We start from the raw sequence: 15,378 nt of genomic DNA on the forward strand, positions 1-15,378 counted from the left end.
CCACACACGCGCGCCGCCGGCTCGGTTCGTACGTGCCTATCCGTTGCTTCCCTCCAGATTCTTCAATCCAAAAGTTTCTTCCTGCGATTTTTTGAACCGAACCGGTTCTTACTTTTTGGTTCGAACCGACATCGGCGGTGGTTCATTGTGACCGGTCGATGTCTATATATAAACCATGATCCCTTCAGAAATTTTATCCGATTTTCTGCACTGTTACTTTGCCAAAAATTTTCCTCCATCCAGCTTCGCATGCTTCCTTCCATTTTTTCCGATGCAATTCCTCTGGCATCTTGTTATGTTCGTTCAGGCTGTTGACTGATAATGTCATCAATCTTCAGACGCAATCTGTTTTATCATGGGAGACAAGTGTCCATCAACTTCGGCATCAGTGAGGAGGCAAATTGTCTTATGGAAACACTTTTTGTGGGCTCAGATTTCTTACACTGTCCTACATACATTGTTCATTATGTTCTGTACTCTGACATATTGTAAGTCTGTTCCTTATTTTATACATTGCAGTGTGTGCACTGTGTTCAAGATTATTAATTTCATCTGCTTTATACATGGGTTCAAACCTCTTAATGATTTCTAATATCACCCACTGTCTTTTAAATAACAAAAAAGACTCTCGCCTAACAACTTAAGTTTTTGGGTTGAATTGGTTCTTTACAAAATCTTAATCTATATTTTAGTTGTTGATTTCCTTTTATATAATGGTTATAACTTATTTAGAATTAATTAATAATTAATTGATAGAACTCAAAATTATAAACATTATGAAAATCAACTATTGAGATGAGAATTAAGACTTCTTAATTTTAGGAGTCAAAAAATCCCTCCATGGAAAAACTTACAAGAGTTTACATCAGCCTTTGGATGTGCCCCTTCTATTTTCTAATAGACCTTAATCTGCTGGTCTGGTGACTTGGAGATGTTTGTTGACGAAACTTGAGGGTGATTAAGTTGTTTTAATCCATTTATGCTGTATTATATTCTTATTTATAGTCATATCATTTGCCCCTAATTTATATTTTTCTTTCTTTAATTGTTTAATTAGGAAGTGCGACGTAAGTAATTAGAAAAATCTTGGGGAGCTTGGACTCCCGGCCTCATCCCAGTTGCTAGAGGGGGAAAATTGGAGACGGGAGAGAATGTGGGTCTGGTTCCTCAGCAGAGCTCAAATAATTATAAGCTGCTTGAAAATTGATGATCAAAAGATATAAATATGTTGATTTTTATGGTTAATTTGAAAAAGAAAAACATACTTTTGTGGAAAAAAAAACGTAGTCCGCTGTTAGATAAGTGACTAATATTATGCAATATTTGGATTGCGTTCCTTTTTTTACTGATGTGATGGCAAAATCGCAAAGCCATAATCGACGAGTTCTTCTCTTGAGTTCCATAGCAGACCTAAAAGCACGTACAGCATGGTCAGTTTACAAGGGAATAACATCCCGTGTCACCGTGTGCATTCATCAACGTCTCCTATTTACTGGTTAAGCATTTCTTGAAAATGTTTTAGAAATATTCATCATTTCCAAATAATTAATAAAAAAGAAAAATGTGTCATTTTAAATAATACAAATTATCATATCATAGACACAAAAAGATGAAATCCACCCCTTTAAATTTTTTGTCTTTGTTTTTTTTCAGTAGTACCACATCTCCTCGTGTTTATAAAATGGCACACATTTTAAAATTATGTCATTTAAAATAACACATTTTTTCCTTAATAAAATCTTCCAAATCCAAGTGGATAAATCTTTCTATAATTTTATTTTTAATACAACAACAACAAGTATATCTCATCACACATAAGTATAAAATGGATATAATTATAATTTTTAATTTTATAGTTGCAGCTGTTGTCAAATACTCGTCAAATTTTGATTTATAGTTATAATCTTTTCTAGTTGCAGTTCTTCATTATTACCTTTTCTGTTTTCAGGAAACAAATAAGACAATATAAATTAGTGGAGCAGTGTCTACCAAAACATTACTTATAATAATATGCATTTATTAGACAATAAATTAAAAAATCAATAAGAATTATATCCATATAATATAATATTGTATAAGTTAAAGTTTTTATATACGAGTTTCATGTCACGTGTCACCGCTCTAATCATTTTTTTTTCGAAAAAAAGTTTATGTAATAAGTTATTTCTCTCATTTTTTTCAGCATTTAAATTTAATTATTTATTTGATATTAGTTATAATTGATTTTAATTCTGAAAATGAATAAAAATTAAATCATTCAATTAAATTTTTTCTCTTAATTCAATTAATTGAATAGTAATTTCAATTATGTTTTATTCGACAACTGAATAAAAAACAAATTGATTAAATTAATTGAACGAATCAATTAAAAAGAATTTATCTCAATTCAATTAGACTAATTTATTAAATTTAGTAATTAATCTTTGTTTATGTAATTTATTAAGAGAAGAGTTATATTGACAAACTTTTTTTGTTACAAACTTACAAATTTCACTATATCTTACTGGTAAGACTTTACTCGAGAGTGTCTTACCGATAAGACATAACGTAGTTTATAAGAGTTTGTAAATATAACATTTCTCATTTATTAAATATAAAAATAATTTAAAATAAAATTTAGTCAATCAAACAAATCCATCAAATATAGCAATTCCATTCAAAAATTGCAATTACTATTATATCAATTCAAAAATGATAAGAATATTCTTCCTACCAAAAACTCACTACCTCCATAATCACCATTGAATCAGCATTTTTTTCTCTCTTTAAATTTTTTTTAATATTCTCTCTCTTTAATCCAAAGGTGAATATAGAGGTAGTGAATATCTCCTCTCTTCAAAAAATTTCTAATTTTAAATTACAAATGATTAACTATAATAAGTTCTTCGTGGTATTTGTCATATATTAACGCTAAGTTTTGTCGTGGTACTTTCAAATGACAACAATAAAAACTCTCTATTTGAGATGTATTTCTTTCTTTCTCTCTTTTGTTGTTTGTTTAGATTTTTTAAACTAAAATTGAAAAAATAAAATGTTCTTCCAGATTATTTAAAATGTAATAATAAAAGCCGATCTCCTTCCACCAAAATATTAACACAATAAACATAAATAAATAGTGCAAAGAACAACAATTAATGAAAGAAAAAAGTTTAATTTATTTCCTTTTTATAAGTAATTTATTCTCCTTTAACTTAGACTTAAACACATTTTAATTTTTAAACTATTCAACGTGACTCCTAATTTTTTGAAGTATAAGTAATAATAATATATGAACATAATTTTGTCAAACCACTTTTGAATAATTTCTTTTTAAATAATATATAAAACAAGATAAGTATTCGGTTTTTTTTCCTACACAAGTACATATAACAAAAAAAAAGGGGGGGGGGGGGGGGGGGGGGGGGGGGGGGAATGATTAAGCTCAAAACATTTCTCATTTCAAATTCCAGCGAAAAGTTAACTTAACCAAAGAGATTAAAAGCCAAAGTTTCAGTGTGTGAAGACAACGTTACTCGTCAAATCTTATTCGTATCATAACTACAGAAAATGTAACATAGGAGGAATATTTATATGTGAAGTGAATCTTTATATTCATGAATCCACTTAGCTAGCTGTGAATCTATAGACCATGTAGTGCTTATATGTCTCACCAGGATGCACAATCTGAGATGGGAAATTTTGGCGATTCACAGAATCAGGGAAACCCTGTGTCTCCAAGGCAATGCCACCATACTTATGATAAATAGCTCCACCCTTACCTATGGTATCCTTCAACATGCCACTAGTATAGTATTGCACACCAGGTTGATTTGACCATAACTCTAGTTTCCTCCCAGAGACATTGTCTTTAACTATAGCAACCTTTCTAAAGTGTTCAGGGCTACCTTTATCAAGAACATAGTTTATGTCATATAGACCAGGAAGCTCATTAATTTGGCTACCTACTTCCTTTGGTTCAAGGAAATCATAAGGGGTACCCTTTACAGATTTGAGTTCACCGGTGGGGATAAGCTTATCATCCACTGGTGTGATCTGTGAGGCAAAAATCTGAACTATGTGCGAAAGAATGTCACCACTGTTATGGCCCCTTAAATTCCAGTAAGTATGCTGTGCTAGATTTACTGGGGTGGCTTTGTCTACTGGTGTGGCAATCATTTTCACACCCAATTTGTTTGTTCCCATGAGCATGTATGTCACAGAGACTTCAAGTTTTCCAGGGAAGCCTATAAAAAATTTTATTTAGAGAGAAAATTAAATAAAATATTAATGATAAACACACACACATACAACATTCAAATTATAATTAAACCTGTGTGGTTGAAGAGTGTACCTTGTTCATTATCAAAACTATCATAGGTGAATGTTATATGACTATCTTCCCTGTGGCTTTTTACTGTCCATACAACATCACTGAATCCTGAGGTGCCACCTGATATTTCATATGTACAAATTGTTTAAATTAACAGTTATAATTAATTCCATCAAGAATTTAATTAGAAAATGAAAGTGTACATAATCGAATGGTATATTATATATTTGTGTGTTTGTGGAATAGCAGGAACTGCAATTATCATTTGATTAATTAACGTACCGTGAAGTGTGTTCCCATTATCATTTGCAGGCAATTTATAGGTTTTGCCATGTAAAGTGAACTGAGCTTTTCCAATTCTATTTGCCACACGTCCAATTAGGCCTCCAAAGTAACATGTATCATTCTGCAGTAAATTTCAAGGCTATGATGAGTTTGAGAAATTATTGGTTTATTTTGAATTAGGCGATTGAATCACAAAAGAATTGAAGTATTATACCTTGTATGAATCCATTGAATCGTAGCCAAGTGTAATGTCAGCTAAATTCCCTGGAGAGACAAATGAGATAGAAAAGGTTTATGTGATTGTAGTTTAAATAGTATAAATTGTTGCAGGGACAATGACAGAGACAATGTTTATCAATTATGAGCTAAATTCCCTAAACCAATAAATGCACATAATTAAGAATATAAAACACACCATTTTTATCAGGGACAATGACAGAGATAATTGTTGCACCATAGTTTGTCAAATTTAGCTTCATATTCCCTCTCTTGAGTTCATAAAACCCAATTTTCTTATCATTTTCATGTGCCTGAGCAAGGAGCACAAGCCCAAGGAAAAAAGACGAAACCAGGTATGCCTTAAACATCATAGAAAGGAATTTTCAATAATAACTATCTAGTTTTTTGGGGAAAAGCTCTAACCATGGATTATATATATAGAGAGAGGGAGAGAGGGAGAGAGAGAGAAAATAAAACAAAGAGATAAGAACAAAATTCTTGTTTAAAAAAATCTTCATTTTAGGATAGAGTTTATGTAATAAGATTCTAGGTTCTAGCCTCTTTAAGTTGTTGACGATTCTGTCAGCGTTAGGATAATATTGGCTAGCTCCTATCAAATTGCTTCTAAAATAGTAAAATGGTGAAAGACCTTCAAAATCCATTTATTTAGCCAACTTTGGCATTTAAATGAAAATTGTCGATGCATACGTGTGTAATATGAAATATAGTCTAACGGTGAACAGAGTTGTGAGTTGTCACATCGCTGTAATTCATAGTATTACCTCTTTTCCTTTTGAAATACTTGATTTGGATGATTTTTTTCCCAAATAGCACGGTTTTGATCCATTTTCCCGGTGATTTCCCCATTCTGAGATCACAACCTGTATCAGAAAAACAGTGAACCCAATTTCTAAATTGATCCCCCTGATAATTCTTTCATACGGTTAAATAAGAAAGTAAATAAACATAACAAAAACCCAATTTCATTTTTTGTTTTGATTTAATTCTTCTTTTCTTATTTATAGCTTCACCTTTCCACCACTATTTGACTTTCTTTGTATTTTTTCTCTCGAGATAATTTTTTATTTATCTTTCTTCCTTTTCCATTCATAATTAATTTCATACATCAATGTATCCTTGCTTTCCTGTAAATAGTAATATTAGGTGCCCCTTACACACATTTGCCAACGGGAGATTCGGTTATTGTGATAAAGATTTTAGGCTTTTAGCCCATGTTCAAGGCCTATTTCGTAGTGTGTTTTCGGGCCTTTTCTTTTTAAGTCACATTTTTTGGGCTGTGCACTGATTGTCGTACACAGCACATGCACATGTCCACACGCCTATTTCTCTCGGTGCTCGATGCTCGATGCTCACTATTCAGGGAAGTCATTATGCATGTGTTACGTGATTCTCAAGCATATGAGGATGAGGAGGACCCAAAAGGTGTGACCTGTGGGTGTTTCCTGAATGTTAATGATTAGCTGAGATTCAAGGAGGTAGCATGTGAATCATGTCAGGTCCATAACCTTTAAAGGAGATGAGGCCACACACAAAACAACATTTGATGATTTATTCGGCATGGATGATAATGCTAACTCTTTATAATGGGTGAAATTTTTGAAGGAAGAACGATTTTATTAATGTTGGCAGCGTTGGATCCCATATGGTAATGGGCTCCACCATATCTGTGCACTCACTATTAATTGTGTCTAAATAGTTGGCAAGTCATGTGCCATTGTACCTAAACGTCATTTGATTGCTGACCTGAAGAATTTTATTTGTTTAGTCTTCAATCGGAACGGTTGTAACCAATTACTGATAATGATAAGCAATCTTACGTGCCTTTCTCATGAATGAGACTCTCTGCCTTCGCTGAGATGTTAATCCTACCAAAAAAGGAATTTTAATTTTGAAAAATAATAATTTTATGGTTAAAATAGCATATCATAAAGAATACAAATAAGCAGTTGATGTAATTAATTAGTTGAGTAAGCCTTTATTCACATTTTTTTTTTCTTTGACATACCAAATAGAATAAATTTCATTTATGATTGAAAACGATGGCACCACCATATTTCTTAGAAACTTTAAACCCCCGACATTTCCAACAAAAGTATTGCATCCTTATCTTAATATAAGCTCCGTTTGGAACGGTACTAGAAATTCATCATCAGTAACCTGCATCCGAAAAAATTGTAAAAAATAGTAAAGCAGTTTGATCAATCAGAGATACTGTGATGTCGCGTTTGTCCTCACGATGATAAATTTATAGGGGTCTTTTAATGGGTTGATGGACCATTTTTTTTTTAAAAAAAAATCTATAAAGAGGGTTTTTTTTCTTTAATAAACAAAATTTTAGATTAGAAGATGGCTATAAGATTTGGGAATATTACCAATTTTATTGAGGAAGTAAAATAAATTATATATCGCCTATTAAAAATAAAATCAATAATCAAACTCAAATCACAATTAGAGAAAAGAAAAATTCAACCATTATGTCAACATAATTTAAATTTTATTTAGAGTCGTATTAAATGTGACTTGTGTATAAGGAGCAACTTACCAATGTGGACTCATTGATTTTGATAAAAGAATATAGATTGTGTAAATAACATATTTTTTAAAAATCGTTTTGTACACAAAGTTCGAAAGTGTCCCTCCTTCTTTGGCATCAACATGTGATGGATAATAATTAATAAGTTCTGACATTTTCTCTTTTCTATTTTTAAGTAAATGAAAAAATATTTTTGATTTCTTTAGTAAATGAATTAGGCGACTGGAATACTGTTTTATAAGAGAGGGAGAAAGAGAACAAAGAAAAAAATGTGTGTGGTGATGGTTGCTGGACGAGGAAAGAAAATTTCAAAAATGATTATAATAAAATTATTAAAATAAGTAAAAAATATTTATTTTTTTAAAGAATAATCGTTTTAATTAAAATTATTATTATTTATTTAATATTTAAAAAAATTCACTTTCTTCCATTATAATTCTTATTTTTCTAATTATAAAATTAATAATTTTGATTAAAATAATACAAATTCTATATATTTGAAAAACACTTCAGGATTTTTTTTCTGACGCAACATGCCGCTTTCTATCTCCAACCAGGCTTGACCTTTTCAACCACATCTGCAAGAGTCAAGACCGAAGAAATCTCCAACCATGTTGCTTTTCCAACTACTCTGATGTACTTTAAGGTGGGGCACGACATGAGACCTAAACGTACTGTGTGAATTCTCTATTGAACTTGAGCCTCAACACATCCCCCCACCCCCCCCCCCCCCTTCCTTTTTTTCCTTTTTCTTTTTTTTTTTTGGTCCAAGGTAGCTATCCTTTTCTATTTTTTTTTAATTATAATACTTTTAGGGAGCGTTTCGTTAAGGAGAAATTTTTTGAATATTAGAGAAATGTAATTATTAGGAAAATAGTTGGAAAGTGAGTTTGATAGGAAAATGTAAGAAAAAAATTTAGTTAGAAGAAATATTACCGGATAAATTGATTAAAGTTTTGTAAGTCTATATTTGGTTGAGTGTAAAATATTGATGAGAAAATGATATAAAATGACAAAAATAATCCTTTTTAAATTTTGAAAATTGACATAGCAGCAAAGAAGTAAAAAATATCGGGAGAGTGACCATTTTGCCACACTTGGCAAAAAAATTAACAGACTGTCACGCCAACAGTAAATTTTGCCAAAATGCCACGCTGCACCCTTAGCCGTCGTTGAAGAAGTCTGAAAATATAACTAATTTGCATTATCTTATCTTAACTCTTAATTATTTTCATACTTCTTCAACGACGGCTAAGGGTGCAGCGTGGCATTTTGGCAAAATTTACTGTTGGCGTGGTAGTCTGGTAAATTTTTTCGCCAAGTGTGACAAAATGGTCACTCTTCCAAAAATATCAATAGCTTATATAACTATAAAGTGACAAAAGTGGTAAAGAAGAGTAATGACAGTTCTCTATGTCGGGAAAAACAAGAACTAGTAGGAATAACTTCTAATTCTTTCAATTGAAAAGAGGGTATTTTTGTCTCATCTCATCCTCTATTTTGTATTTTGCCTGCTATTATCAAATATCATGTTAGAAGTAGATATGTTGAACAGTGCTTTTCATCCATTTTTCCACACAATTATGAAATGTTGGGAACCAAGTTAGCTAGGAAAATTTTGTATTTTTTTACCAAATATGGACAACACAAAAACCCAATCTAATATGCCTAGGTATCCTCACAAAAAGCTCCAACCAAATACCACCTTATAAATATTATTCGGATATTGACTTTTCAAATATTATAGCGTTAGAATTTTTTTATATTATTATATACAAATAATTTTAATTGTCTTTATGTAATAAATTTTAATTATCTTTATAAAGATATAATTATTTACAATCACATTTAATACTTATTAATTAATTGGATTTTAAAAAAAAAGATAAATACATAAATATATTTAGTATATAAACCTTACAAGCAGCATGTATGTGACTGAATTTCCTTAAAACAGCCATCTTATAAATTTTTTAAAGACCACATAACTCTAAGATACTACTAAAATTTGTTGTTGGTGCTAGTAAAACTCAGATACATTTCATAAGTCATAACACTAATTTCATATCCACATTTTATTTTTTTGGGCTATTTATGAGTACATCAATATTTTTATAGAAAATAACCCGTAATTTATAAAAGTTAAGAATTGCATCTCAGAAATTCATACAGTCAGTATATATTAACATTAGAATACTTGGGGTGAATTTAGAAAATATACCTGGCTTTACCATAAATTAATTATTTAAAAAATTTAATTTATTAAATGAATACATAAATAATATTATTACGGGCATATTTGAACATTTGTTTTCTAAGTTTAAAGCTAAAAAAAAAAAAAAAAGTTTTAATATAAAATTTACTTTAAGGCTCAAGGTAAACATAAGTTGTTTGGTAAAATAATTTTCATAATCTTGTTTCTAATTAAAATTATAAAAAATCTCTATTATTTAGATAAATACAATGCGATAAGAAATAAAAGACAAAAGATTTTAAAGGAAAAATATATCTAAGAATGAACAAATACAATTTATTCATTATTCTTTGTAACGTTCTCAGTATTTTGGAAGGGAAGAAGAGATCAAACAATCTCTCATTATGATAGAGAGTAAACTATATAAATATAATTTTAGAATAATTACATAATTGAAAATAAAAATTATATTCATTAGAAAAAATTGACTTACATCTTAAAAAAAATCCAGAACTTAAATTTTTTCTTATAAAAAAATATGATAAAATCTTTTGTAAGATTATGTTTGGCCAAACTTTTTCTTATAAGTAGTAGATAAATTATAAAAAAAAGGGTCAAACGTAAACTACATCTCTTAACAAATTCTTTGAAAATGCTTAAAATATCAAAGTAACGAATAATGTGGACTAATTTTACATTTTGTAGATTTATTTTATTTTGACAGACTTTTTACATCCTATAATGTAGATTCACTTAGACTATTTAAGGAACAACTTGAATAATAGTTTTTGAGAAGTTTGTCAAAAAAAAAAACAACTTGTGAAAATGACATTCTCTAAAATAATATTATTGGTTTATGTAGCATGTACTCTATAGAGTGATAGATTCCATTATACACTTAACTATGTTAATACAATAATTATATCTGCATGGATTTTATCATTTTATGCTTGGAAATCTCTTGTACACTTCTATCTGGTGGCAGGTAAGAAATAAAATAATGAAGTCTACGCAAAAAGAATTACTTTCGTTAGTATTATTTCAGTGTAATCCATCAAATTAACACCGCAGAGCATAATTTGGTAAAGAAAGACTCACAACAGGAACAGTACAGTGGCACTTGCCACTGTTGAAAAAAAAAACAACAAAATATCATTCTAACAGTAAATTTTGTCAAAATGTCATGTAGCATATTTCGCTACACTGTGTAGCGAAATATGTGTGCAAATAACTCGTTACATGGTTTAACGAAATATGCCGCGTCAGAATGCACAGAACCAAAAATGTCACGTGTCAAACAGAGAGAATTTCGCTACATTATGTAGCGAAATTCTCCCTGTTTGACATGTGGCATTTTTAGTTCTGATGTGACATATTTCGCTACTCCGTGTAGCGAAATATTTGCACACATATTTCGCTATACAGTGTAACGAAATATACCACGTGATATTTTGACAAAAATTTACTATTAATGTGACATTTTGGAGTTTTTTTTTGGCCAACAGTGACACTTTGAAACACTGTCCCCTCACAACAGCAGTTCATGTGTTGGCATCCACCGGACGAAAATTTGAGGCGCAGAAGTTGTCAGAGAGACTCAGTTATAATGGTGTAGCTCGACACTTTTTTAATTCATGAATGTTTTTGGGAGGTTAAAAGTATTTGAAGTCAGTTATAACCGGAGAGTAAAAAAAGTATTTTTTATTTTTTTAAATGAGCAATAAGATGAAGAGTAAACATCTTTTTTGGTCTCTGAAAATATCTACGAAATCTTTTTTAGTACCTGACAATAAAAAAGGACCAAATTGGTCCTTAACAGTATGTAAAAAGGGCCACGTTAGTGACGGAGGAGTTGACATAAGGACTAACGTGACCCTTTTTTCATAATTTTAGGGACCAATTTGGTCCTTTTTTATTGCTAGGGACTAAAAAAGATTTCGTAGATATTGCCAGGGACCAAAAAAGGTGTTTACTCTAAGATGAATATAGACATGATTATATTTATATTATTTTATAATTCATAAATGAGTACTTGAAAATAATATTTTTTTAAAGTGAACATAAAATGAGAAATTCACTTTATAATAATATAAAGTAATTAATATTGAATAAATATATACATGAATGAGAAAAATATCCATATAAAATAGAAACTTTTAATAATTTAAGACAGCACCGTACGTCAGGCGAAAAGTCTGCTGTCAAGAAAAAAAAAATTGATAGAAGAGTTTTTTGTTGTCTTTATATTTTGTCGGGCGATAAATTATGGAAAAATTGAAAAAACCTGTAAACATATCATTAAGTAGAATAATAGACCAAAAAAATAAAAAATAAAATCTTTTTACATAAACTTAACACGTCCGTTAATATTATATCGTAAAACAACAAAAATAAAAGGTGAAGATCCTACGCAGTTTCATAAAAATCGTAGAGCATGGTGTCATGATAATTGATAGTCATATATATACAAATTTCATAAAAAGTTTATAGTAAACTCTTTACTTTGATCTTTTAAAAATCAGCGTACCGTTCTATCCCATCATAGGTGCCATATATAGGCTTGTTTTGATGGATTTTTTTTTCTTATCAAAAAGTTGTTGTTTTTTTAAGAAAAAAAAAAGAAACACTTCTCAAAGTGACTTCTTTGAACGATAAACTTGATAATAAAATCCTTAAAAATCAACGCAGTAAAGCACTAATTTTTAAAAGACCAAGACCAAAAGGGAACTTACTCAAAAAAAATTCATAATTTTTTTTCCCTTTTGTTTCTCTCCCTCTTACTATTCTCTACATCAATGAACTATTTTGTTTTTGAAAAAAAAAAAAAAATTGTATGTACAGGAATAATTTCCCACAATTCTATGGCACAAAGATGAAAATGAAAATGAATTATTGTTACAGAAACATGTGCCTTCGTGGGGTAGTATTAGCACTGTATGCTATATTGCGGACAAATCATATCACACAATAATGATTATGAATTTATGATCAGCTGGGATAGAATATACGTCGAGGTAGAGCACCCATGTGCTCTTATGTGGTGTCCCAAAAGTCAAGCCACGTCGCAAGCGAGGACAAAATAGCTATCGATGAATTAATTGCTCGTGAATACATTAAAGTCGACATTAGAATCATAGAAGCAGAATGCCTTGACATATCTCCAACTTATTATTACTGGATAATGTTATTTCCCTACAAAATATTACACCACTTTATATGTTTATTATATAATTAAATAAAAATAATATTTCAACATGTTTTTTTTACTTTTTATGAAGCTTTTCGTTTTAATAGGTTAATTCTTTTATTATTTTTTTAGAAATAAACTCTTCTCATAAGCTTAGAATAAACACCAAAAAATGAGCTACTTTGTGCTGAGATGTCGATGATCTCCGCGACCCTCATGAACTATCTACACGGACTTCAGTCATATTAAATCAAATCCAAGGAATACTTATCTTAAAATATTTTATGGAACAATCATTCCGCGTCAGGGTTAAATATGAAATGGTAATGGTTCTCGCTAATGGTTGAAAACGTAAGAAAAATACACAATGAAAAGAAACTCTGAGAATTAAGGATTATCGGGAAAAGAAGATTTTCGGGAGATATTTTGACAGGGGAAATATTTTTTTTTACGGAGAAAAAAAGATTTCTAAAACTATAGCGGGGAGTTTTTTTTTCCTGATAAGTTACGAAAAGGTGTTTGGTAGGTATAATTTTTTTGGGGGAATGTTGGTTAATTATACTAATTCCGTGGGAAAATAAAAATAAAATGTATCAGATGATATTTTCGTTTAATATTCTGTAGTTAATACTAAAATAATGGAAAAAAATATTTCCTAAGAATATTTTCAGTTTTCTCATATCAAACGTTGGAAAATAATTTGCCTCACCCCATTTTTTCATGATTTCTAAAACAATCATCATACCAAACGAGAGTCTTTGTAGGAGGTGAAAAAAAGTTTCCTAAGAAAATGGGATAGAAAAATTATTTACCTATATTTAGTAGAAGGTGAAATAAAAATATGGCTGAGAAATTTCTTTTCCCATTATTTGTTTTTATATGTAAAATAGTTGGAGAAGATTACTATTGAAGGAGTGAAATTATTTTTTTCTAATGTGGTGAAAAAAGTTAACACACAATATCATTAAAATTAACTCAACATTTTCAGAAAAATTTTGGCCCATCAAACATCTTTTAATAATTTATCCAAAAATAAATTCCACCATATTCTCATAAATTACTTTTTCTTGATAAAAAAAAAATTTCCTTTATCAAACATCTCTTAAAATAAAAAATAAAAAAGAACCCAAGAATTACTTTACTAGAAGAAGCAAAGGGACCACGTGACTTTAGACCGTACTGCAAAGTGGTAATGGTCCTGATGCAAACGAAAGCAATTGCACCCTCAAATAAAAAGGAGCAAGTAAAATAAGAAGACAAAGATCGTCACCACGAGAATTTCATTTCGGCATCGTACTAATTTGTCGCGAGTGGCTACTCTGTTGTGATGTCGTTAACTAGGAATAAAAATGGGGAATAAAAATGGGTTAGGGTCGAGCCTTTATCCCAAAAAACTTAAGCATATATCAAAAAAATTTAATGACATGACGCAATAACATAGCATGAGTCTAATTATTAGTCTTTCAAATAAAACACGAATCAATTTCATAAAATATTTAAATTTTGTTCTTAAAACAAAAATCATAATTTTAACATTCAAACAAAACCATGAATCATAATAACAATTTATCATAATCTGCATTTAAGTTATTTTTAGAAGGAAGATTTTCAAACTAAATAACATATATTTTATCAGATCTAACAAATCAATTCATACTATATAAATTAAAATAATTGAATGAATCAAACAAATGCATCATGATACTTGTAATAGCCAAAAACTTCTCATCGTCTTCTTTCCTTCACAAATACAATTCCAAAGTTACCTAAGTTGTTTAACAATTTGTAATATAGAAAAGAAAAAAAAATTAAGGAATATAAAGAAAAAATAAAAATAAAAATTAAAAATCTTTTCATATCTTTTATTTTTTCTTCAAGCCATACTTATTACGTAGTCAATTTCTACCATATATTAAAGCTTGAATGGTATCTTTAGCCAAGCTAGAATGATATGTATCAATAACTCTTCCTCTAGCACTAAATATTGATTCTGATGGTACTGTAAAAATTAGTACAGATCATATGTCACTTACAAAAATAATATTGGTAGGGAATCAAACTTAGGTCCTTTTATCACTATTCAGCTCACATGTATCAATTAAACTATCACTACTTGATATTAGTACTACTATAAATAATATTATTTAATTTAATTTAAAATAAACAATATAATATAAGCCATAAACTTGAAAGTTAAAATAAAGTTTATGACGTACTGTCTAAATAAATTATTTAAAAAATTTAAATTTATTTTATTTGATTATATATAATAGGTGGAATAAGATATTACCTCTATTCTCAATAGATTAAAATTTTAAAAAGACGAGCGGGTAACAAATGAAGATATTCGGAGTTAGGTCAGTAAAGTGACGCACCATTCATTAGTCGATAAAAAGAAAAATAACGGAGCGAGCGTGATTGACAACGGGGATGAGCTTATACGAACGGAACGCGGACTCCAATGCAAAAACAATAAGGTGGATTTAAGGAGTGTGTTGAGGTCCGTATGTTTTAAACTTAACATTGTTTCAATTTCCAATACGGTAAACCGCAAAGGTGGTCTTGTTTTGTTTCTTTTTCTTTCCGAGGAAGAGAGTGAAGTGTGAGACTAGAGAGAGAGGGGAAGAGCC

The 15,378-nt window shown here is 29.9% G+C and overlaps 1 protein-coding gene across 1 annotated transcript; it reads right to left on the bottom strand.

Moving 5' to 3' along the window:
- Positions 1–3,603: 3,603 nt before the first annotated feature.
- On the bottom strand, positions 3,604–5,181 carry LOC133295971 (uncharacterized). Its single transcript, XM_061494914.1, has 5 exons — positions 5,010–5,181; positions 4,809–4,858; positions 4,592–4,715; positions 4,331–4,429; positions 3,604–4,223 (listed from the first exon to the last, which is right to left on the bottom strand). The coding sequence occupies exons 1-5, from the start codon at positions 5,179–5,181 to the stop codon at positions 3,604–3,606; spliced, it is 1,065 nt and encodes a 354-aa protein (XP_061350898.1).
- Between the last annotated feature and the right edge of the window lie 10,197 nt (positions 5,182–15,378).

Source organism: Gastrolobium bilobum, unplaced genomic scaffold, assembly GCF_033153095.1.
Source record: "Gastrolobium bilobum isolate Gb01-03AN ecotype WA unplaced genomic scaffold, APGP_CSIRO_Gbil_v1 utg2195, whole genome shotgun sequence".
NCBI lineage: Eukaryota > Viridiplantae > Streptophyta > Magnoliopsida > Fabales > Fabaceae > Gastrolobium > Gastrolobium bilobum.